Source organism: Lepisma saccharinum, chromosome 6 (genome assembly GCF_977018435.1).
Source record: "Lepisma saccharinum chromosome 6, izLepSacc3.1, whole genome shotgun sequence".
NCBI classification, from domain to species: Eukaryota; Metazoa; Arthropoda; class Insecta; order Zygentoma; family Lepismatidae; genus Lepisma; species Lepisma saccharinum.
In genome coordinates, this window is record NC_139234.1 from 71,905,042 (window position 1) to 71,931,991 (window position 26,950).

Here is a 26,950-nt window from a genome sequence, read left to right on the forward strand (position 1 = left end):
ATTTTCGTAGAAAACCACATGCATTCGCATTAAAATGGATCAAAACTACATTCCCGAACATAACAACACTACAGAAAATGATTTGCGTAAGTACTTTCTCCTGTAAATTTGAAGAAATCCGTCTCCGGTATAGTAAAGTGTTACCGAATTAATCACTTTTTACGTAAGAAATTGGCATTGCCTGCCACATTATACCGTTGTTTCCATTGTGTGCGTGCAGATGGCGAGAGCGTTGAAAGTCACGCGATCTCTGCAGTGTTTCCAAACGTGCCTTCTTTTTACGAAAATTTTTATTTCTATCTATGTTCGCCGCACTTTCTTTTTTTGATGAATTTAGGGGTGAAATGAGTGCTAATGGAACATAACCTAACCTTGTGTGAATGGTTTGTGGGGCTATCCGTGGATGGTTTTTGGGGCTAACGTCAGTGGTTTGTGGGCTACCCGTGGATGGATTTTGGGGCTACCCGTGGATGGTTTTTGGGGCTAACGTGCATGGTTTGTGGAGGTAAACATTAAAAACAAATCGAAATAGTACGTAATTTTCCGTCATGAAGGTTTGAAACACTGAAAATCGACAAAACACAAGCTGGTGTGTCATGACGCGCAATGATCCATTGCGAGTGTACGCCATATTCTCTATTACAGAAGCAGAACAAGTAAGACAAATAATCAATCGTAATATGGAACGTTGACAGTATTTTATGGAAAAAGGCATAACTTCACCTTAAAGAATGTTCCGCAAGGCAAAATAGGTAAGTACCAGTGGTAAAATTAAGGAAATAAATGAGTGAAAGGTGTCCGGGCATTGCCCCTGGGGTAATCCCCGGCTTTATCTATAGAATCCCTGTTAAAGGCATGTTAGAAATTGACCGGAGTCACCTGCCCACAAATGAGCCCCAAACTTTTAAATTTGAAAAAATCCTTTACATCACACATAACACCTTACAGGTAAAGGTAAAAAAGGTACCCCTGTGCTTAGCACCACGCCATGAAGGCGTATAGGGGGTGCAGGGGTAACACCCCACACTTTCTTGATCCGGTCGTGAGTGGGGGTGATGTGATCAGCACCATGCCCCTGACCGCCTTTACCCCCCAGGGTTTCCCCCATTTACCCATGTTATTCGAAGCTGGGTGGGCGCCGGGGCCGCTTCCAACGTTAGAAAAGTTCCCGGATTTGAACCGGCCGGGGATCGAACCCGGGACCTTTAGCATGGTAGTCAGATGCGTTACCGACTGAGCCACCGCGGCCACCTTCTATAGAATCCCTGTTAAAGGCATGTTAGAAATTTACAGGAACTTAGGTACTAATCTGATATTCCCCGGACAGATTTGTTCATTTTTACAGAAGAAACTACTTACGGTAATAAGTTCCTGTAGCATTGTCTAACATCTGGAAGGTGTTTTGTGTGATGTAACGGATTTCTTCAAATTTAATAGTTTGGGGCTCATTTGGGGGCAGGTGACTCCGGCCAATAACTAACATGCCTTTAATAGGGACTCTATAGATAAAGCCGGAGCGTAACGGAGCGGAGGATGGGCTGCGTTAGCGGTTCGGGGCGGTAGGTCAATTACCCCGGGGCGGAGCCTGGAATCGGTGGGAAATTTGGACTCAAAAATTTCAAACAAAAATAATTTTTTAGTTTGAATTTCCCACCGATTCCGGGACGAAAAACGTGAATACACCTTAAAGAATGTTCCTCGAAGCAGATGGGTAAGTACAAATGTCAAAAATTGACAAAACGAAGAACTTATAGGTGTCCGGGGAATATCAGATTTTTACCGGAACATATTACCGTAAGTAGTTTCTTCTGTAAGAATGAAGAAATCTGTCCGGGGAATGTCAGATTAGTACCAATCATATATTTCGCACTTTTTTACATTGCTAACGTACTATTTTGGAATGTGGAACATTTCCTAAGGTGAAATAATGCATTTCTAACTAAGATAATGTCTATTTCTTATATTTACGAGTACTTACTGTTACTTGTTATTTCGATTCTGTAACACATTATGGATGGCGATAGCGTACTGGTTCAGGGCACGTTGTGCGAGTGTTTTGTTGATTTATGCAGTGTTGCAACCACGTTCACCGGAAAATACCTACTTTTGTGCCCGGATTTGAAATTATGCTAATACCTCGCAAACCATTGATGTTAGCCTCACAAACCATTGACGTTAGTCCAACAAACCATTGACATTAGCCTCACAAACCATTCACGTTAGCACCAAAAACCATTTTCCGTAAGGTTAGTTAAGTTAGGTTAGGCAAGCATAGTTAAAAAAAATTAAAAAATGAAAAATACTTGACACGTCATGTTCTAGTGAAAACACAGCAAGTTTGAAACACTGACTATGGGGTTACGTCATCTTAACACACGGAACATTGTGCTCTCGTGCAGAAAGCAAATGGCGGCAGCAGAAACAGCGTGTCAGATAGAGATTTTCGCAGAAAACAACATGTATTCGCATTAAAATGGATCAAAACTACATTCATGAACTTCCACAACGCTACAGAAAATGATTTCCGTAAGTACTTTCTCCTGGAAATATGAAGAAATCCGTCACCCCTATACTATAATGTTACCCAAATCTTGACTAGCATTGTCTATTATCTGTGGGTATGCAGTGTTTCAAACAATCTTAACCGAAAAATTCCTACTTTCGTGTTACAGATTTTTTTCCGGGTTCTAAAACCCCACGAACCATGCACGGATTTCCCCACAAACCATTCAATTAGCCCCACGAACCATGCACGGAAAGCCCCACAAACCATTCATAAATAGCCCCATGAACCATTCACTGCAAGGTTAGGTTAGGTTCTGTTAGGCTAGACAAACATAGTTAAAATTGTCATGTTCTGGGAAAACAATGGCATCGTTGGAAACACTGACTGGGTGTTACGCCATCGAACGCACGGAACATTTGGTTCACGTAGTCTAAGGTAATGGAGGCAAGAGTTTTTGTGCATCGCAGAGTCATTAATGTCCAAAAATACATGTTTTAGAAAAGGCTTGTGGCTTAACTTCGCCATCCAAAAGAAGAAGTAAATAAATTTTACCGACCGAATAAATTGAACGAAGGGAGAAAACACTTCCACGACCTTTCAAAAGTCTACAGAAACTCAGTTCCGTAAGTACTTTCTCGTGTAAAATTAAAGAAATGTGTTTTCCCTATAACAGACTGTTAAAATTATTACCTGTTGTCAATCGGCCGAACACCTGTCACTCATTTATTTCGTCACTTTTACATTCGTAATAGGCCAGGTTTGGTTCACTTAGGATTAAAATAAAGTCCCTAAATGCATTCTACTAAGGTTCCGATTTACTTCTACATTAATTCCCACTAGTCTACAATACTTACAGTCGCTTGTCAACAGAAAATACATTGTCCATTGGAAGCGTAAGGTCCAAACAGTGTTCATTACTTCAAGGAAGGTTCAAATTTCGTGTGACAATGATTGCCAAAATTCTATGATAATTAGCAGTGGCGTGCGGTGACATTTAAACTAGGGTACGCAACATGGGCCAACCGAAATGAATTATGGGGGCCAGAACCCCCCCCCCCCTCCCTGGCCATCATGTTATTCAGAAAATAACTTTTTTCTACAATTTTATAATGGGAAATTTCTCATCCTTGTATCAATATCCAAATGTAACGAGGTAAAATATATGTATGATATTTTATATTTGCAAATATATTCTGATAGTGGCTACGTAGAGTCCAACAATTCACCTTTGTTTATTTCCTTCGTGCAGTGCGATGAACATTGAACGGGAAGGAAATGGCTCAATCATCTTCCGTCCTTTCAAATTTCATGTAATAAATTTGATAAATCTCAGTATACTCTACTATTTCACACCTTTCGCAGAGGAAACCAACGAATAAGGTCAACAATAAAGTTTCACTGTTTTTCTACTCAGTCAATCACTCTGTAGAGATATTTTTTCTTCTTCTCAAAAATCAAAATGCCTAATATACTGCTTACCATCCTTCACAACTCCTACCTGAAACAATTTTTCCAAATCAGGAACAGACCTCCCATTTCGGATTGTTTACACTTTTTTCGTAAATTCCGAAAATCCCTTCTCCAGTATGTCATCAATAACTCCCGGTCCCCCTATTTTATCACTTCACAGCACCGACAAACAATAGAGATCCTGTAATGTAAATAATATGAACGAAACACTCGCTGCAAATTTCGCACGACAGAAGAAAGCAAAAGACAACCTCACGCGGTACGTTGTGTCCGGTCCCACTATGCCCGAAAACCACGCGTTCTTGTGGACGAATGAATCGGAGTTGCCAGTCGACAAAGTATTTTGTAGAAGGGAGATAATTAAGGACAAGTAGAAAATACGTCAGCATACATCCCAGAACACTTCAAAAGCTAAACTACCGTACATCACTTTGCAATGTCTGGTGGGAGGGAGGGGGTAATTCAAATCCTATTGTAAGCATTGTGTTTTATTATGTTTTTCTTTTATCATTCATTCATATCGTCGGGTCAACAATCAACACCCATGCTATGGAAATCAAAGGAAATGTTGATCCCGAAAGGAGATAAACAGATACTTTCATACTCTGAGAATTGTGCGAAACTTGGAAATTGTTCACATATTTTTCCCTCGACACAGTGACAGTCCATTCTGGTCTTCACCTCCCTATACGAAAAAAAACAAACTTGCTAGTGTAAATTTAACCTCACATAAATATTTTATATGTGATAGTTTACGCGTATATTAAATATGATCTTCCACCACTACATATTCTTGCCCTCCTGTCTGATTCCTGCATCACCTTTTATAATGTATTTTTATTGCAACCCAACAGTGATCTATCTACGCGTGGCTGCTAAATGCTAGTAAGCTAAGCATTCCAAAAAAAAATATATGTTGACTACTGTCAACACTGCATATGCTGTCAAAATCTTGGGTACCCTCGATGCTTAGAACCGGGAAAGAAGTGGGAGAGAGGGTAGGCGCGGGCAGACCCAAACACGTGGTCGAGGCTGATATGAGCCAATGGGGTTACCTTCCGAATTTCTAGGGTACCAAGCAGAAGAAACAGCGTCTTTCTGCGGAAATCGGCAACACGGATCGGGTGGGTGCCGAAGTCACAATCGGGATCATTCGGGACTGCCTTCAGGAAGGCAGCAGAGTGTTCGTACGGAAATGGGAATTTCTTGCAGTGGAATTGCTTTCGGAGCGATAATTGTTGAATTTTCATGTTCGGGGAAGACGAAAAAATGTTTATTTTTTCTTCCTGTGTTGTGGGTACGCAGTGCGTACCTTGCGTATCCTGAATGCACGCCGCTGATAATTAGTCTACCTGCTAGGAGAATTTAAAAAAAATCAAAACAATCATAATCTTTACCAAAATTTTCTCCAGAACCATACATTTGGCATAAATCCAAGGTGTGGGATATTCATCCTTATGGAACACAAAATTACCAGAGATATTTCGTCAAGAGCAAATTTCTGCTGTGAGTAGAATTATTGCATGATTATCATCATTTATATATTTCTGTGTATCTTTCAGTAGTTGAAGAATGGTGGCTCTGGATTCTTCATAAAAAAGGTAAAGTGCTCCCCTGTGCATAGCACTACGCCATGAAGGCATGTAGGGGGTGTGGGGGTAACGCCCCACACTTTCTTGATCCGGTCGTGAGTGGGGGTGATGTGATCAGCATCACGCCCCTGACTGCCTTTACCCCCCAGGGTTTCCCCTAGGTACCCATGTTATTCGACGCTGGCTGGGTGCCGGGGCCACTTCCATTGTTAGAAAAGTTCCCGGATATGAGCCGGCCAGGGATCGAACCCGGGACCTTTAGCATGGTAGGCAGACGCGTTAAAGAATGGTGGCTCTGGATTCTTCATCATCTCCATTTTAACCAAATCCCCCATATTTTCTTCTCACATCCTTCTTGACTTGATCTGTTCTCTTCTTTCTTTTAGCATTTATATGTAGCTATAACAGTTGGGCTGAAAAGTTTGTAGGCTAACATAGTAAAAAATATTTTTTTGACGAAATTCAATTTTATTATTCAATATAGTTGCCTTCGAGGGCGATACAACAATTATAGCGGTCATACTATTTTTCGATGCCATTTTTATAGTACGATTTCTCTTTAGCCTCAAAATAGGCCTCAGTTTCGGCGATTACCTCTTTATCAGTGCTAAATTTCTTTCCAGCGAGCATTCTTTTAAGGTCTGCAAACAGGAAAAAGTCACTGGGGGCCAGATCTGGAGAATATGGTGGATGGGGAAGCAATTCGTAGTCTAATTCATATAATTTTGCCATCGTTTTCATTGATTTGTGACACGGTGCATTGTCTTGATGAAACAGCACTTTTTTCTTCTTCAAATGGGGCCGTTTTTTCGTGATTTCATCCTTTAAACGCTCCAACAACGCTATGTAATAATCCCTGTTGATGGTCTGGCCCTTTTTGAGGTAATCGATGAATATAATACCATGCGCATCCCAGAATACTGATGCCATAACCTTGCCAGCCGACTGTTGCGTCTTTCCACGCTTTGGATTAGGTTCATCACGTGCAGTCCACTCGGCTGACTGTCGATTGGACTCTGGAGTGTAGTTATGGAGCAATGTTTCATCCATTGTAATATATCGACGGAAAAATTCGTGTTTATTACGGTTGAATATCGCTAAACATTGCTCCGAATCATCAAAACGTTGTTGCTTTTGATCGATTGTGAGCACGCGCGGCACCCATTTTGCACACAGTTTTCGCATGTTCAAATATTCATGCACAATATGTCCAACACGTTCCTTTGATATTTTTAAAGTCTCAGCTATCTCGATCAACTTCACTTTACGATCATTTAAAATTATTTTGTGGACTTTTTTGATGTTTTCGTCGGTAACAGCCTCTTTGGGCCGTCCACTGCATGCATCGTCTTTGATGCTCATTTTGCCTCGTTTAAATTTAGCAAACCACTTCTCATGGTTGATTTTCCTGGTGCAGAGTCCGAATAATGTTTATCAAGCCAAGCCTTGGCTTCAACAGTATTTTTTTTCGCCAAAAAGCAATGCTTTATTAACACACGAAATTCTTTTTTATCCATTTTTTCACAATAACAAAAGCTGCTTCACTCACAATGCTATATCCTACGAACTAATTATCCGGCAGCTGTAAAATTTATACACGTATCTTTTGAAGGTTAGTACTAAGTAAAAATCACATGGATTTAATTCTAGTAACGCCATCTATGAGTCAGCCTACGAACTTTTCAGCCCAACTGTTATATTCAGCAGGGGGAATTTATGGTGTGCCTGCATCATGGGATTTTTTTTGGGGGGGGAGACAATTTTATAGTTTAGCTACCAATTCTATATATCTTTCGTTTGACTTGTTGTTGATTTTTAGTTATGGTTATTATGTACAGTTTTTCTACCTACCTGTGAGTGATAGCGATATTGGGGTTGAAGTGAAACCTCATGTCTTTACAGTTGGTTTGGGAAAGGGGAGGGGGTTCTCGTGCTGTTTGCATTAATACAAGGTTAGTCAAGCAAACTGTTAAGAATAAAGTTCAGTACACTAACAATGGCAGTGAGCCTGAGCAGTTTTGTACATTTTATGTTAGCAAACATGCATGAGAGTGAACTGTGCTTTTTCTTTCTTTATTATTTTTAAAATTTCAATTGCAATTAAAGGTTTTGAATGTCATACGATTGTTGGCATGTCTGCCAGTGGTAAACAATGTCTGGTGTTTTTTTTTTTCTGACATGCACGCTTCAGTTTTAGTGTTGGATTATTTCAGGCAAGATTCGTTTCGCTTGAATGTGTTGCTGTGCTATGGCTGACTGGATAATTGTAAAATACTGTCAGCCCATGTATTTCAAAAATTTAATTTTTAAAAATGAAATCAAATTATTGACATTCAAACAAAAATCAATTATTGTGTGCTTATCCAAACTATATTTGTGTGTGTGTGTGTGGGGGGGGTTATTTATGAACAATTCTTTGGGGGGGGGGATGGGTACCCCTGACATTCGGTATAAGTAAATGCAAAAAAGATCAAAAATAAACAATACAAGTTTTTAGTTTTCACCACTTTTTAGCAACAGGGTGCCTACTCACAGGGAATTCCTTGAATTCTGGGAATTGTGCGTGAATTATTAGTTCCGGAAATTATGCGTGGATTCTGCTTCGATTTTTCTTCATAGACGTGAAAAATTGCAACTGTTATTAATCCAAATTCCATTCAATATATACATATTTATTAATACCCTGAGCAAGTTTTTCGCAGTTTAGCTTTTACTTTTATCGAGGAAGGAATAGAAAGCTGCGTGAAAAATAAAACACAATTTTCTCAATATGTTACTTTGTTATTGACCTTTGCAGAACAATGTCTCTGACAAGCGGAAGATTATTGCAAGATAAGATATCTTGAAGTTGTCTAGGTATATTTGAAATTCTTATACAATTAATAATTTTTCGTAGATTACAATATGCCGTAACATTTGTGACTTTTGTTTGTAGATGCAGTTCTAGTCTGAGTACGTGAAATGGCAAAATATATATATATATATATATATATATATATATATATATATACAGTGTGGCCAGAAAGTCCCTTTACACCCGAACTAAATGCGTGTAACAATGTAAGATGGTAAGATATTTAAGATTTTTACCTCCCATCCTGATCATTGATATGGCAACAGTGCTCCTCACATGAATTGCCAAGTGCCTGCCGCATAACTGCCCACTGAGGGAGAATAAAGTCTGTGCGTTGATCAGTTCATTGTCGCACCTTTCTGTGTTTGGTGAACAACAATGGTAGATACCAGTGACTTCACTTTGGAGGAGCGCTTAGTGACAAGTGTGTGGGTCCATGAACGGAAGCACAACAACGAAAATATGCCGCAGGTGATGGATAGGTTTCGTGAACGGTTCGGTAAGGAGCCACCAAGTCGTCAGACTTTGATCACGTGGGAGAAGAAAGCTTTTCGCCTGGGAAGTGTTTTGGATGCCCCATGTTCTGGTCGTCCATCAACCCGAAAGGAAACGTGTGCAGACGTTAGTGTGTCAGTGATGCGTTCACCCTGTAAGTCGACCAAAATGCATTCTGCAGAACTTGGAATTGCAAGGAGCACAATGCAGCTCCACATGAAAATTGACTTAGGCCTGCAGACAATCCGGCCAATGGCCATCAATGGGCGTATCAAGCTGTGTAGGGATCATTGAGGTGCACATACGGATGTTTTGGACAACTAACTGTAAATATTATTAATGTAGGGATGAAATAAGTGGAGGTGTAAAGGGACTTTCTGGCCACCCTGTATATACCATTTGATTGAAATGAATTAGAATTTTTGGAATACATTGGAACCACACAAACCTTTACATTGTTACTTATTTGTGTGTGTAGAGGTGGTGATGGGTGGTAATACTTAAGGTTGAAATAGAGAAAACATCTGCTTGTACCTTTGAATTTTTGGGAAGTTTGCCTTGAAAACCAGGAATTATACTTGAATTTTATCATGGTCCTAGAGTGGCTGCCCTGAGTAAGTTTCTGGTTAAATTACAGAAGTGGTGCATTTTTTCTGTAATATTTTGTAGTGAAGATAGCCATCCTGGATGTAATAGTTCTGTGTGTTTGTTTTGGTTGTCTTTCTTAGTAAAACATTGTAATTTTCAATTGAAATCTCTATTATAAATTTTCATTCATCTACAAGGTGATTTTATGTAGCTTGTTCAGAACGTTTCTTTTTTAACTGATCGGAACAGTGGAAATGTGTTTAAAAAAGACATAAAAAACTAAGTGGAAACTAATCATTTATATTATGTTTTTTTAATAATGTTGGTGCAAGATGTAAATTATGTTTTTCCACTGATGTGGAAAACCTTGAAAAGTCAGAGAAATCAACCTGCAAGTGAAAAAATATCGGAAAAGTCAGGAAAAATGTGAAAATACATCCAAAATCATAGAACACTCAGGGAAAATCAAGTGGTTTTTGTTATGTTCCAGGATTTGGGAATGAAAACAAATTTAACTTTTTCTTGATAGGTGATCATAGATTTTTGTGTTAATTTATTTTGAAGTGTTAGATAAACTTTAAATCCTTCAAGAACAAGTGCAGTTTAACACTTAAAAATTGATGAAAGCATCTTAACCTTTTGGGTCCCAAGCATCTCGGTCGAGATACCCAAATGTAACCCTCGCGGTCCCAAGTGTCTCAATCGAGACGCTGTGTCAAGGTCGTAGTTTTTACGTTATAACTTTTCTATTTTTGGCTAGAATTTCGATTTTTTCTATATTGTTCCTAACACATATATTTAACAGAAATGTTTCTTGCACTTTTTTCTTCATGAAAATGGAGGGGAAAAGGCGGGAAAAGGGACTTATGCATTGCGTCTCTTTTCAAGGGAAAATTTTTGCCGACAAAGGAAGACCGGCTTTATTGTTCTAAAGCAATGCTTTTCACTCCCGCCTGGTAACTGCATTCGAAGGAAGCTTGTTTATCAGTATCTGATGTCAAGATGAAAGTTTTCCATGTGGGCACAAGCAGGGGGTGGGGGAAGACTGGTTGTTGAATCTGCATTGTGAGAATGGAATTTCAAGGTGAAACCTTTGTTTTTGAGCACAAATGTTCCACAAGCTGCAACACAGGTTACCCTGCATTGTCTAAAAATAGAATTTCAAGCAGCTGCAAGAAACGGCACTCATTTTTCACTGCGTTCTAGCTTTTCGTCCGTGAAAGTTGTGCGTAGGTGTGTGTCGTTTTGTGCCCAAGTGCGAAGATATTTTTTGAGTGAAGTGACAGACTTCCAAGGACTTTTTTGTCATCTACGTGCTTTTCTTGTGGTGTGAAAAGTGTGCTAGTGTCGTTTGTGCCTGCTGTGTCCCCAAAAGGCTTATAGTTGACCATGGCTGCCCCCGGTGATCTCCGTTCCAATGAAATCCGAGTTGAACTGGAGGATATGGATACAGACTCCGAGTGGGATGAAGAAGAGGTTGACATTCCCTCTGATATATCATCAGAATCTGAATGTTCATAAATTATATATCGTCTGAATCTGTGATTCATTCTGCGTACAACGGTATATCTTTCATATCTCTACGGCATTTAGTTTCTGAGGTATAGTCATTTCAATGTAACTCTGAATTTTGCTCAATTCCGAAGCTTGAGACAGTGGCTTACAAGCCTTTCGTTTCAGGGGTACGACTTGCGTTACATTGGTCATATGACAATGATGCAAATATTTTTCTGTTTCTTACATGCCAGCGATAATTTCTATATGCATTTTGAACTTTTCATATCCTTTTTTTCAGAGGGGGGGGAGAAACCCCATTTAAAAAAAATTCAGGGGATTTCCCCCCTTTCGCCCTCCATATGTATGCAGAATGTGCATAAGTTATATATCGTCTGAATCTGTGATTCATTCTGCGTACAACGGTGTATCGTTCATATCTCCAGGGCAAATAGTCTCTGAGCTAAAGTCATTTCAAGGTACCGCTGCATTTTGAAGCTTGAATCAATGGCGTGCCTACCACTCCTTTTGGGGGTACAACTCGCGTTACATTGATCATATGCAGGGCTCGAAAAATCCCGGTCGCCAGTTCGCCATGGCGACTAAAAATTTCAGCCTGGCGACTGTGATCTCTTGCTGTAATATGTACGACATTTTGAAGATTCTAAGTTCAAATTGCAGTATGCCGTAATTTAGCATTTTTTTATCAACGTTGTGAACATTCCATAGAGTCAGTAACAATTTCTTACTCTTTGTTCCACATTTCCTACTTTCTCGAATGATTTAGCGATGTTTTGAATACAGTGAAGCTCAGCTTCTTATAGAGAATGTTTCAAAAGTCGCACAAACCAAACTTTGAAAATGTATATCATGAAAACCGTAACAGATATTTACACCGGGTTTTCTGCATTATAAAGCCTCATCCATTGAAATATTTTTCATTGCATAAAATTATCAGTTTACGCCATACAAAAAATTAGATAAATTAATAACTGGCGGAAGGCAGGGTTAAAATTTTTACAGAAATGAACTTTTGAGTGAGAAAAATATCTAAGAAATTATCGAATGGTCATAATTAGATGACTGATACCATGTCAGTCTTTATCATTTACGACCAATATTGGTCATGAGCAATATTTAATGGATTTTTGACTGACGATTTTATGGTTTGAGTGAAAAAGTGAAATTTTTGGGACATATCTCCGTAGATGGCAACACAAGCAGGTCGAAATATTGTCAACAGACGCATGCAAAATGTGCCTAAGTATTGGCCGTACATTTACATGAAAAATCATAAATCAAGATTTTGTACCGAAATTGAACTCTTGAGAGAATTCTAGACTGGCCCTGGTTATCCTGAATTCTCTTCGCTCACTTTCGCCGCTACTACACCTGTTTTTTTAATTGATTCCGCATGGCATATACATTGGAGCAGTGTGTGTGCTTTGCTGAAGAGCATTTTACTACTTATTCTTACACTCAGCTGCAAGAAGTTTTCAAAGAAAAATACCCTACTTCTGCTGTACCTCACAAAGCAACTGTTTTACGACAAGTCAAACACCAACAAATGATCCCAGAAATTGTTTTTTAGTTGGTATTTATTGTTGAAAATCAATTATCAGATGTTCTCTTCAAATTAACAATGTTTTTTTTTCAAATAATGTAATTGCTTTTATTTGGAAAAATGCTAAAATAAATGTATTAACCCAGTGATAGCCTACATGATCAGTTTTATGCAGAAAACCAGGTGTAAATATCGCTTACTTTTTCATGATATATATTTTCAAAGTTTGGTTTGCGTGACTTTTGAAACAATCTGTAGTATGCACAATTGCTAGTAGGTGGTTTCCTGGCACCTGATTTTCAGAGTTGGCACCTAGCTTTGAAGAAAATTTTTCGAGCACTGGTCATATGATAGGCTAATAATGCAAATATTTTTGTGTTCCTTACATGTCTGTGATGATTTCCATGTGCATGTCAACACTGTCATGTACTTTTTGTCGGGTGGGGAGGGGGTACCCCATTTTTTACCCCGAAATTTGGGAATTTTGAGAGAGCCCCCTCCCCCACACCACATACACGCCGAATTTGCATAAATTTCATATAGTCTGAATCTCTGGTTCATTCCACGTACAATGGTATATCACTCATCTCTCTAGGGCAATTAGCCTCTGATCTACACTCATTTAATTGAAACTCTGCATTTTGCTCAAAATCGGCTCGTGACCAAGGGGGTTACATGTGAAAATGGCCTTGGGACTCAAAAGGTTAAAGTGCAGCAGAATTGACTGAAAATCTCTTCATAATTGCCTAAAAGCCTGGGGAAAAAGTAGAGAATATGTTTTTCTAATATGAGTTAGAACCTGTGCATATTTATTTTGCACACATAATGCTGATGCAAGCAGATGATTACATATATTAATCTAATAATTGCTCTAAATGTTATTTCAGGGTCACAGGCCTTCTCAGATCTGGAGCCTTGAGAGAGGAAGACAAACCTGTGTGGTATGATGCATATAAAGCATTTCCTCCAAAATATGAACCAAAATATGATCGCGCAGCACCCAGTGAACCAATCAGAAACATTTTGTATCCTGAAGATATTGTTAGAGCGTAAGTATCATAATGTATTAAGATTTTTTTAAAGCATAGATTAATGAAAACCAACTACCTGTCATTCCTAAACCTGAAGGTTCATTAGCCCACCAGCATATGTTACCTACCTGTTCCTGCTCGGGACTAGACCAATCCACTCTTCATCATCCTTTCCAATTTCTTTCAGGCCCATTTTCATATTGTCATTCCATCTTCATCTTGGGCATCAGGTTGTGACATACCTCCAGAGGTTGTAGTAAAACAAACACCTAATGTTTACTACCTTTTTGAATCAGCCATAAATGTCGAAGGAGAAAGAATAGTCTTTAATTAACACTTTTTTCGTGATGACACCTGTTGCCTCATTGACTGGGAGAATGCCACAATGCACTTATTTTGCAGTTCACGTCATTAGGTTGATATATACAGGTTGGTCCATCCACTTGGTCTATCAAGTAATATCACATGTCATGTCATCAGTGAGAGATTACAACAAAATTTGAAATCTAAATCTGAAATAGAATTAATAATGGATATTCCTTCTTAAACTGGTTGTCTGTTACACAATTAACATTTAATGAAATAATAGACAAAGTGCTGAACTACAGTGTAATGCTTAAGGCATTATATCAAAAACCTGTAAACTTTTCTGTTCTCCCATGCATGCTACATGGGTTACCCAACGAAGTCTTCTCGATTTAATTATTCTAATAATATCAGGTCATGAATATAAATTATGCAGTTCACCTGTGGTTACTTTCTTTTAGGACCAAATGTCTTTCTTCAGTCTAAGATTCTACTTTCAAAAAAGTAGGTTCCTCTTATAGAGTAAGGGCCACGTTTCACACCAATACAGGACTACCAGCAAATTTACTGTTTTGTACATTTTGAAGTTCAAAATTTTTGATATTAGGCAGGCGAATAAACGCTTGTAGGTAGAAAAGTACTAGTGTGCATTTTAAGTCTGTGCTTTTAATTTCCTTTTAATCTTGTTTTTTTCATTTGTTAATAATACTCCTAGTTTTGTGAATTTAGACACTGGTTCAAACAAATTGTTTTCTGTAAGTAGGTTTTGATTATTGCTTACCACTTGATTCCATAAGTGTGCATTTAATTTTCTTGTGTGCTAACTTCCAGACTGCTTTGTTGCTTCCAAAAGTATTTTAATATTATTCGTTTTAACACTATTTCCATCATTCAATATGTATTTGAGAACCTCCACATGCTCCAATTTATATTACGTACATAATAATGAAAGCAATCACCAGTTTTTTTTATTTCTTATGTAATAATGCCAAACTAGCTATGTGAAATAGTTTGTTGTACAGAAAGAATAGAATGTGTGGGGCCCTAACATCCCATCTCCCCACATGCCTTCAGGATATGTTATAAATTATTGAAAAGTTATGTGAATAATTGCTAAATCAGATATCGAACCTGTAATTAAAACTGGATCCTTGCCATTTTGTGCCAGTACTGTACCAAGTTACAAAGACAACCTCTGAATTCATCATATTTCTGTAATATAGATCTCTGTGTACATTTTATGCTCACTTCAAGCATGCTATAATGTCTTATTGTGTGGCCAAAAAGTTACACAGAAATAACACATGCACATACTATCATTCACAGGGGCCTGATGATGTTAACATGTTAACTGCCAGGTCGGTCATAATGACCAAACCTGACACATGCCACTTTTGGTCATTATGACCGAAACATGGCTTGATTTGGTTGTTCCTATGATGCTGTCGGTCACAAGTATAACATTGATGCTCATAAGGCACGAGTGACAAGGTGTGGGGAGTTGAGTGCATATTAAAACAGGGTGGCGACAGACCTGGAAAACCTGGAAAACCGGGAAAAGTCAGGGAATTTGAGGTGTCAAAAAAAGTCAGGGAAATGTCAGGGAATTTCGTCTTCATTGACTTTTTTTCTTATTTTATTTTTTATTTATTTAAAGATATCAGTATGGAACTCAGCACGGGAACAGGAAATCTCGTTCGTAAGTTTCGGTCTCAACTTTTATACCCCCTTTATGAGCAACACAACCACGGCGCCAGAAACCGGTGATGGCAGGAGGAGAGAAAGAGAGAGAAATTTCTCTCGCCCGGGCTTATAGGCGGGAATTTTAAATTCGGACAGTTTTTGGAGGAAAATTGTTATAACTCGGGCACTATGGGAGCAATCTACTGCGGATAACTTTTGTGTTGCAGCTAAAACATCAGCGCATGCAACCGTGTAAAATTCAGAACACTGGACTGAGGAAGGGGGCTTGGGGGCGGGGGCACGTCCCCCGAATTTCAATGGAAAAAACAAAAATCTGGAGTTTGCTCCCCTCTTCCCCCGCTATTTTGGGGAGAAGGCACGAACTTTAGTATTCTTTTCAAAGAATGGACATATCTTAAGAGAATGAAATATGTTTCATGTTCTTGGGTGTCATACAAGTTGAATAATAAGCCAAAATGTGAATAATTTTTTTTTTTACGAAAAATAGGCAATTTGCATTTTTGGAGGAAAATTGTTATAACTCGGGCACTATGGGAGCAATCTACTTCGGATCAGTTTTGTTTTGCAGCTAAGACATCAGAGCATGCAACCGTGTACAGTTCAGAACGCCGAACCAAGGAGGGGGTTTGGGGACGCGACCTACGGATTTCAATGAAAAATACATAACAATCTGAAGTTTGCCCCTCTCTTCTCCCACTATTTTGGGGAGAAGCCGCGAACTTTAGTTTTCTTTTCAAAGAATTGACATTTCTCAAGAGATTGAAACATGTTTCATGTTCTTGGGTGTCATACAAGTTGAATAATAAGCCAAAATGTGATTATTATTTTTTTACGAAAAATAAGTAATTTGAATTTTTGGAGGAACATTGTTATAACTCGGGCACTATGGGAGCAATCTACTTCGGATAAGTTTTGTTTTGCAGCTAAAACATCAGAGCATGCAACCGTGTACAATTCAGAACGCCGGACCGAGGAAGAGGGCTTGGGGGCACGACCCCCGAATTTCAATGGAAAAAATATAAAAATCTGGAGTTTGCCCCTTCTTCCCCCGCTTTTTTGGGGAGGGCGCGAACTTTAGTATTCTTTTCAAAGAATGGACATTTCTCAAGAGAACGTAACATGTTTCATGTTCTTGGGTGCCATAAAAGTTAAATAATAAGCCAAAATGTGAAACTCTGTTTTTTATAGGTAATTTGCATATTGCTCAGAAAATTGTTATAACTCGGGCACTATGGGAGATATCTACTTCGGATAAGTTTTGTTTTACATCAGAGCATGCAACCGTGTACAATTCAGAACGCCGAACCGAGGGGGGGGGGTTGAGGGGCGCGACCTCCGAATTTTAATGAAAAAACATAAAAATCTGGAGTTTGCCCCCTCTTCTCCCGCTAGTTTGGGGAGAAGGCTCAAACCTTAGTATTCTCTTCAAATAATGGACGTTTCCAAAGAGATTAAAACATGTTTCATGTTCCTGGGTGCCATACAAGTTGAACAATAAGCCAAAATGTGAATCTCTGTTCGGAAATGTGTGATGGATATGTTGCGGAGGGGGGGGGGGAGGTTGATCATCAATTTGAATTTCCCAGGCTTGCTCCAGACCTGTGTCAGTTTCCACCCAAACATAAGAGTATGAAGGTTCAAAAAGCACATTCATTTCGTAATCAGCACCATGATACCTCCACCCGACAAAGTATGTCACTACAACATGCGACAGAAATTGCATGGACTGCAACTTCCAACAAAATTCGCATGCATAAACAAGAAGAGCTGTTGGAATTTTATTACTCTTCTGGCTCACTTCACCTTATTTAATGTAGCAGTGCTTACGAAGGTTTTCTTTCATTATCCAGACGTATTACTGGTTTCGCACAAGTTAACATACGTTTACACACACTATTCTTAGATGTCAAGAAAAATATAACCAAACGGGATATATATTGAATACTATCATGAAAAAGTGAAATATAAATCTGCATTGGTAAACATTATAAAAATTGGCAAGTGCATGCTCCCAACCTCAAATTTACTGCAACACTAGAATTGCAATGAAATTAACGCCACTCTCTGTTCTAAACTCGTGAGAGATGGTCATTAATCTCTCACTGAGTAAGGTTAATGTCCAATATTATGAAATAAAATACTAATAATAAATAGGTAAATATTTTAATATCATATTTACTTGAATCATTCCATCATAAAAGCAAATCACTTTCTTCAAGAATTGACTTTTCTCTGCCAGCCCTGCTAAATTTTTACATTCCATCTACTGATTTATACGAGGGGTGGCCAGAAAGTAATTTCCAATTAGTACGGACATTGATTTTTCGCAAACGCCAAAACCGTGAAAAATGGTAATTGGTGCGAAGTTATGTTTAGGAATGTGCAGTGATGTCTGGACACATTTTTCGCCCGTTCGAAATATCTAAATAATGCGAATTGTTGGCGTTTTTAGCGATTTTTTTAAAAGAAATGTCCTAAAACAATGAAAAATTCCATGAAATACAACATTCTTGTCTTTTCTAGGCCATGTTTTTGTACATAGAACATGCAAAGTTTTCCAACATTTTACTCAAGAGTAAACTATAGAGTTATACGTACATGGAATAATTCAGACAGCCACATTAAATCATGTATTCCCACGATTTTTTCAACTATCAAAACCATATGCATCACAGAGCAAAGTAGCAGGGTTCTAACAAGAGATCGAGTGCGTATCTACCATCACACAGAACCCACATCTTCAGATTTGTTGCACGAGATATGTTTTGAATTACCAAGCTAAGTGCGCACCATCGGCATTTGTCGAGCGAGTAATAATGGTGCTCAGTCGTTAGGGCGTCTGACTACTATGCGAGAGACCCGTGGTCAATCCCCTGCGGGGGAGAACCGGGATGTTTTCCACATATACAAACTACTCCGGCGCACACCCAGCATCATATGAAGCTAGTACCTTGAGGAAACTTTGAGGGATAAAGGTACCCAGGAGCATGGTGCTGATCACATCACCCCTACCTTCGTGATCAAGAACGTTTTGGGGCCCTAACTCCACACCCCTATACACCCTGATGGAAAAGTGCAGCGGGGCACTTTACTTTTACTTCCTCAAAAATCTGTTCCAACATATCAAACTGTCACGAAATTATGTAGACCATGTGACCTACACTTGAAAATAATAGTTTAAAGCACAATGGAGTATTAAGTTTTGGTATATTTGGCAGATAAATGTTCTAAACCAAAAACGCGAATTTTGGGAAACGTAACAGTAACAAGTCAAAAAAAGATAATGCCAATTTTTGGTGCCATAATATATCGGTATCTGTCACGTGAGATTGATTGATTTTAATGTTTTGGGTGCGTCGCCACTTAAGGTCATTATGCACCCTGCAGTATATACGGGGAAAATTCCATTATCTAAAATCCTTACCTTAAAATTAAAAAAGTGGTATGGAAAATAACGTTCCCAAAATAACTTTCAAGATATCAAACTCTCACGAAGAGGTGTAAGCCATGTGACTTACAATTTGAAACAGTAGTTTAAAAACACCATGAAGGTATAATTTCAGATATTTGCCAGAAAATGAGCTAAAATGAAAATGTGAATTTTTGGAAAAATAACACCGTATAGTAAAAAATAGAAAAATAAGAAAATACACCAATTTGAAAAAAACAAACAAAATATCAAGGTCCCTACCGATTAGGCATAAATAAAACAAGAATATCAGTTGTAATTTATTGCATTAGTAACAGTGAGTCCTAACCTAATTTTCGGCATAATCAACACCGTTGTTCTGGCATTTGTCGTAGCATGGCACTAAATCTTGTATGCCCATGGTATGTGTGTCTGACAGCAAAGGCTGGAACTATCTCTACCGCAGTGTATCTGTCAAATCCTTGCCCTGCCAGAAACCTCTTCAGTTGAACTAAGAGATGAAAGTCTGTACATTCAAGGCCAGGGCTGTACAGGGAGTGGTCCAAGATCTCTCACCTGAAGTGATGCAAAGGACCCATGTGTACTCAGCTGTATGGGGTTGTGCACATTCGATTGGTTTTCCGTGAATTGTCTGCACCATCGTCTGACCATACTATCACTCACAACGTCCGGTCTGCACACCTCACACGATTGCTGGTGGCTCTGTGCCAAATTCTGAGCGTGCAATGTAGGCTACATCGCAGTCGGTGGGAGACTGTATGAGAGCTGCAATCTTTAACCTAGAACTGTCCAATAATGGCTGCATTGCAACTGTACCAGATTACAGCTACATGTCCTTCTTCCTGCTTGCATGTGTGTGTGTCGCTCTCCGACCACTAGTGCTTTTTTCAGGATGCCCCTCGTATATGAACTTTCAGAAGCTTTTATTATTAGAGTGTTCCTGTTTTAATGTGTGGTTAGCTAAATCAGGTACGTATGAAATGCAATTCTATAAATTCCTTGCGTTAAATTTCAAATACCTACATACCCTTTTCGTCAGCATTAATGGTAGCCTATAACTGCAAGTTGTCAGTTTCACAGTACTTCACTTGGATATACTGTACTGAAGCAGAAATCCCATTGGTGATGTAAGGAAATATTACACTTTATTTTGTTCGATTCAATTGTTTCACTTATATGCAAGAGTTAAGTTGTTTGCTTTACAGAGAAGAGAGAAGTAGCTTTATGCATTGAAAAATGAGTCCGCACTCGTGGTTCTTGCAAGCACAGGGTTCCAAACCTCAGTGGAAATATCAACATATAATACCACGAATAAGGAGACTGATAAATTACAAATTGTATTTCTTAATCAATCTCTCTTCACTCTTATCTCATTTAGTCGTAATTTAAAAATAATCGAGTATTATATTTTAAACTTACTGCATATGACAAAATTCCGTAATCCTTCCGTAGCTTGTGAATTGTAATAATTTTCCAAATTCACTATTTTGCAGTTTGAATTCAAATCATAGAGAATAGAGAAATTAAGTCAATTTCATGGAAGATAATATTGGTATTAAACAAATCCATACATGGATCTGTATGAGTTTATTATTTCCATTTGCAAAAACATCGATTTAGTTTAGTTTGTAATTGTCAGGGAAAAATGCAAATTTTTTCCTGGAAAACCTGGAAAAGTCAGGGAATTTAATTTCTGCTTCTTTGTAGCCACCCTGTAAAAGTTTTTTGACTGTTCTATTTTTTACAGGAAAAGAAAGCGAAATTTTCGAATTTGCGTAATAAAGTCCAATAACCCCTTGATAACATGTTAAACAACTTTAAATGAAGGAAAATGTAAGATCCAGATATTTTTTGTACTGGACTAGCAGAGATTGTATATGTATGTCATTATCTCTCAATTTGCAGTATTTCGCCTGTTTATACATAGCTTGCACTGCAGAAAGATGGCTTCAGCTTGTAATTTGGAGATTCGACATGTTGATTTTTTTTTTACTTGTGTAGTAACATGTTAGGTTTTCTTCTGTTGTCTTGTACTGCATAGGTGTGAGAGTTGTCTCAGCCAGCCAATTGCTCATACACCTCATTTCGTTGACTGCATGAACGTACCACTATAATTGTTTCTTGTGGGTGGGTGGGTGTTATTGAAATTTTTATGATGACATTCAACTGTTCAAAGGAGATCTTAATTTATATTATTGTTATTGAACTGTAACATATGATGTCATGTTTTTTGGGCCAATTACAGAACCCATGTGGGATGACTAGCTTTGAAAGCAACACTGCAAGATGTGGTGTTTAATAGCTTCTGGCATGACCATATTGCCCTGCTGCAAGCTGAATCTTATATGAAATTTAGAGCAACAATAATTTTGACATTAGAGGATACTACTATACTGACTGTCTTTTGAATTAGTGACAGGAAAGCAACAGATCAGTTCAGATGTTTTCGGTTGTCACTGTTTTACTTTCGTGCCACAAAAAGAAAAACATTGCTCTCAGAATGAATGAAACACTAATCGGATACACCACATGTTGCAAAATCTATTTTAAGCTAATGATCTCCTCCCTTGCCTGGGTGTAACACGAGTTGCTAAAAAGTTCAGGTACGGTTGGTTAACCCTCATGTCTGTGGAGAAAGTAGTAGCCAAAGGATCTTGGCTCATTGTACTTCCATTTATTGTGCAGACACAGCAACAAGCAAAGAAAAATTATGCTTGGCATCACTGCTACTGGACAGCTGGTGTTAATCCTAGAAAGTCCAGTTTGAGAATGACATTGCCACCTGTTTCATCACATACACCCTTGAAGATGATTGGCAGATAGAAATCTATATATATAGAGGCAGATAGAAATCTATATATAGAGAGGGCTATAGCTCTCACTGTCAGCAGTCAGTTGAAAAGTCATTTAGTATAGGTGATGACTAGGGCCCGGGACTTTATGTCCTATAAAACTGTAAAATATGCATGTAATAATGTCATATAAATTGGAAACTGTCATGAAAAATTACAAATATGTCAGAAAAATGCAGAAATATTCCCAGTAAAGCCAAAAATATGCACAACAGTACTCTCGAATTTCTCCCATACCCGATAGAGTAGAGTAGAAGCTGTAATATACTGAATGTTATTTTTACTTTTGACTGATTTGTGAAAAGCGAAAAAGGCAAAGAAATGAGAACAAAACTCCTTTACTTCCCGTGCAACAATGAGAGAAATGTTTTCCTCATTAATGTTTGCATGGCTATCAATTATCGGCGGGATAAAAAAAAGTGGGGGTATTTTTGTTCTGTACTAAGAAAAGACGGCACCTTTCTTCCTCCGTAATTTCCATATCCTGCAATCGACAATGTGAATTATCCGTTGTGCTAAAGCTACGAAGAAAAAAATATGAAAGAACCGATTATGTGCGAGAGAATTATGAAATTATACAGAAATATGTTGTAAAAACACGAAATTGGTGAAATATGTCAAAATATGCTTTGTCAAGTTTGTCTATTTCGGCTGATTTTCATCAGATATGTAAAGATATCACCCCAATATTAGATTCAAAGCCAAATGAAAAATATGTTATAACATAAAGTCCAGGGCCCTAGTGATAACATTTAAGAAACATGATTTACTTTCAGGCTAATGCAAAACACACTTGCATTTTGTGACTCGGAACAGTCCAAAATTGCGGCAGATAGAGGACAGCCCATTGAGATGGACCATAAACTGCCAGGAGATCACCTAGACATGGGAGACGAAGCTGCATTTCAGGCTGCATCAGATGCATTGGATGCACAAGTGGAAGAATTTAAGGAAAGGCTCTTGCGCCAGCATCAAAAGAAATGTGAAAGTCATGGAGAGGATGCTCTAACTTCTTCCCTTTCACCTCAGCAAAGGAGAATTAGAACTGAAGAAACAGTTTTCTCAAGGGATGAATTTCTCCCACAGTGCGATGACACACTGGAGATTATTTAAGGGGTAAATATCCCCTGTTCTCACTATGCTGTTATGCATTGTTTACAGCTATACTTCTTGGCATATTACAAGAAAGCTAAATATTAGAGTTGGGCCATTGTGTGGCTAAATGGTTATTTCCCTCACCTTTTGTCCAATCCATCTTGATATTGATCCCTGGTAAGAGTCTTGAAAGGTAGAAAATGGCGGTGATGGGACTCTTTTATGTGCTGACCATGCATCACCCAATGATTAAGCTCTTTACCAGGCTATGAGCCTTCAAGGTCCTGTTACCCCATGAAGTTTAGTTTTATTTTAAGCATAAGATTAATTACAAAGGGTAGAATTGTGAAGTAAACTACTTATAGAAACATCAGATTAGCAATACTAAATGTATTTATACTTTCTAATTTTTATATTTTTTCCACAATTTAGGATGAATGATGATTAGATGAAATTAATGACAGGACACACTCAAAGGAACACACTATGTTCAAACACAGAACCTTTAGTAGTGAGATTGTGAGTTGACCACCAAGGCACCAGATTAGTAATATTGTTGGCAAATTTATTGATGCATTATTACCAATAATCATGGTTCACTGTTCAATCCTTATCACTAATTTTAAATCTGCCAATCATAACTTTATTAATTATTATTTTTCTTTTGTCTCAATGTGTCCAAAATGTTCAAAATTCTTTTTCTCACACACATTCTTTCACCTGGCGAAGCTAAATTGATTGCCAGTTCTAAGATTATTTTGGAAAGAAATATTAAAGAAGAGATTAGAATTACATAAAACATGTTATACAGCTTAAGTAGATTTATTCTGTTCAAAGTAGTATTATCCACTGATAACACATTGCTTCTAGTGTTTCTTCCACTGTTGGAATGTGTTCCTCTGTGTAATATCATGGAGTTAATATTAAAGTGATTTTTAAAAAATCTTGTGTATCATGTGGAAACTTCACGATTTCAGGATTCATTTCATCCTTGGAAGTTGTCAGGTGAAATATTAGAACAATGGGGGGTGGGGGCTAAAGCATAACAGTTCTTTATACTTCACCATAAAATCTTCAACCTACTCTACTTCTTTACATAGTCACCATTTCACAAACATAAATATGTTTACATGAAGATTTGGCACGCACTGGAGATGTTCTACGTAGAATTTTCAGCGAAAATTGCAGGCTCGATCAGGACTCGAGCTATCAAGCCAACCTGGCTTCGGATGATTTTTCGCTGTCGTCGTTTTACCTGCATGGAATCGTCTCTGTCAGTGCTACCTCAACAGGATCTGTTGCCTTAAAAATACTGTAGATGTTGATGTTGCCTGGTTCTTCCTCAAGGTGTAGGTAAATTTACATCTCGTATCTAGATGATTCCACACAGGTAAAACAATGAGAGCAAAAAATCAGGTGAAGCCAGTTCGGCTCAATAGCTCAGTGGTAGAGCAATGGCACAGTATGCCAGAGACCTGGATTTAAGTCCTGGTGGAGCCAGCATTTTTCGCTGAAAATTCTATGTAATAAATGTTTGTTGATCTTTTTTTTATCAGTACAAGCAAATCAAAACAAAGGAGGGAGAGGTAGGGGTGTGTGTGTGGTCCCATGTGCTTGGCAGGATCTTGTGTTAATTTACTGTTGTACTTTCATTCTTGCAGAAAATTTTACAAGAAATTTGGAGCACCAGGAACAGCGATTCTGAATGATCCGAGGTCTTCAATGCAGTCTGAGAGGTTTTTGAGAATTTACCGGAGACTGAAGGAGGAGCAAAAAGAGATGTCAGATGATGAAGCTTTTAAGGCAGCATGTGACACATACAGTGTTGAGTTTCAACAGTTCAAGGACAAAATTTCGGCACGCGAAACACAGACAATTTCAGTCAGTGATGCTGATGCAGAAAAGACATCGATAGCGTCAACATTCAAGGATGCTCAGCTAGAAAAGGAGAAAGTTGGGGTTAACGTTAACATCAAAGACATTTTTAAGGATTAACTTTGGTATACTGTTTGTAATGTGTGTTTGCAGCTTAGTTGAAGAACCAATGTATTTGTAAATAGTTGTTGTCAAATAGATGATTTATTAATTAAAAAGTGATTTCAATTCATTTCTATGCAACGGAGAAATGGAAGCAGCATGGATAGCTGCCATTTGCAAGGATTTTCTTTTCTTGAATGATATTTGTAAGAATATACGAGGGTTACAGCAAAAGTCATGGCAACTGTATTTTTTCTCAAAGTTAAATGATGGTACCACAATAAGATCGTATGTCCCTGAAACATGGCACCTGTAGTATGTAGACACATCACTAGGTGGCAGTGTGATGAACCGTTATTGTACAGAGGGCAGTGGTAATTCATTGTTAAGTCAACCGTCGTGTCATGACGTGAACAGCGTGTGTATCCAAGTAGCTGTTCTCCGAGAAAGAAATGCCAGAAAATGCCACAGGAAGGTGGCGGAAACTGTGGGAGAACAGGGTCATACCATAGTATGCGCCTCTTTTGCTCCGGTGCTTTCAGACTTGTAAACACATGTGGCATGATGCTATCTTTAAAGATGTTTTCTTGCTTCCGTATTCCACACCTGGTGCACTAGATCTGCACTATTCATACATTCCACAATACCATACACTGCTCCCTTCCATTTGTATATTTTGGATTTTCGTGCTGGTTCCGCATTCCCACGAAAAAAAAAATGTTGCTATGACTTTTGCTGTAACCCTCGTATATATGTAAAAGTATAAAAAATATTTCTTGAGAAATAATTTATTAAACAACAATACTATTTTTTTGAAGTGATGCATGATTTATTTCACAACACTTTCACAATTGGTAAAATTATGGCAATTACTCACATAGTTGAAATAAATTTCACATTCGTTTGTGAATATGGATATGTGTCAGAATTCTTTAATTTTAAAAATAAATAACTAGCCTATTATTTCAAACGTGTATATCATCTGTGAATATTCTTTTTTAGGAATTAATTTAGTGGTGTTCATTGCAAAATTAAAATACCATTATGCACAATGAAACTGATGCAAGTGGCGCGACTGATGATAAACACTGATGTTTATGTATGTAGATAAAGCCAGAGTGACTTAGTTAAATAATAAAAATAACAGCCAATTGGCAAATAATGAAAATAAATATGAAATAATTTACATTATGTCAGATTAATAATAGATTAGAGATTACAAAAATAAAATATTGACACACTACAACAAGTACTTCATAATGTACCATTTCTTTAGAATTGGTAAGCAGCAAACAGTTTACATTCAACAATAAACATTGAAAGTGAAATCTTAATAACGTACAAAGCAAATTAACACATAACTGTGTTCATACAATGATGCCTTAAGCATAACATTTTGACTTTTTCCCCTCTTGTAATGAATCTTGCGAAATTAACTGTAGTATCTTTCCAACTTTGACTTATATGTAGTTTGATCTTGATAAGGACTAAAAAAAAAAACTCATATTAAAGAGTAACTTTGGCAGAAGCATAATATGTTATAGTCTACTTTAAAAAATTGAATGTTCTAATGTGAATAATTATTTTTTTCTGTTACAACTTCCAAATAAGAATGTTTTAAAACAGTGAACATTAATGTTATTAATTTATTAAACACAATTGCAGGTAATGTGACACATCAGAATTGCTAATTTTTTGGGAAACTTCCCTAAATTTGATTTCTTACATGTTTAAATCAGTGGTGTGGTACAACATTTTTCTACACAGAAGTGTATAATGAGTGCAGTTTTCGTATTCTGCTTTATTTCACTGTGGGCATACTCCAAAAACTTCTCGGAATATACAATTTTAATAAAAGTGGGTTTATGAACTTTGAGAAACCAGCTTTATTTAGGCACAGACAAAAGGCAAATTTAGTTACTGCTGGTGTACCAGCAGTTGAACCAAAGAATGCCTTATACATTTTTCTTTTTTATGTTGTTGATCGCAAGC

General features: G+C 37.8%; 2 protein-coding genes across 5 annotated transcripts in view; one reads left to right on the top strand and one right to left on the bottom strand.

The window, feature by feature from the left end:
• mRpS23 (mitochondrial ribosomal protein S23) overlaps positions 1–25,090 on the top strand; it is a 63,533-nt gene extending 38,443 nt beyond the window's left edge. For 2 of the 3 annotated variants that reach the window (XM_083124132.1, XM_083124134.1), the window contains exons 2-4: positions 13,451–13,612; positions 22,663–23,002; positions 24,643–24,779. In XM_083124132.1, the coding sequence (XP_082980258.1) occupies positions 13,451–13,612; positions 22,663–22,999 (499 nt within the window). In that variant the 3' untranslated portion in view covers positions 23,000–23,002; positions 24,643–24,779. Of the gene's footprint in view, positions 1–13,450; positions 13,613–22,662; positions 23,003–24,642 lie in introns of all 3 variants that reach the window. The other variant, XM_083124133.1, reaches the window with a different exon arrangement.
• Positions 25,091–25,736: 646 nt separating this feature from the next.
• Positions 25,737–26,950, bottom strand: part of LOC145988871 (putative ATP-dependent DNA helicase HFM1) — a 357,472-nt gene continuing 356,258 nt past the window's right edge. For both annotated transcript variants that reach the window (XM_083124130.1, XM_083124131.1), the window contains one exon: positions 25,737–26,445. In XM_083124130.1, coding sequence (XP_082980256.1) covers positions 26,391–26,445 — 55 coding nt within the window. In that variant the 3' untranslated portion in view covers positions 25,737–26,390. The remainder of the gene's footprint in view (positions 26,446–26,950) is intronic.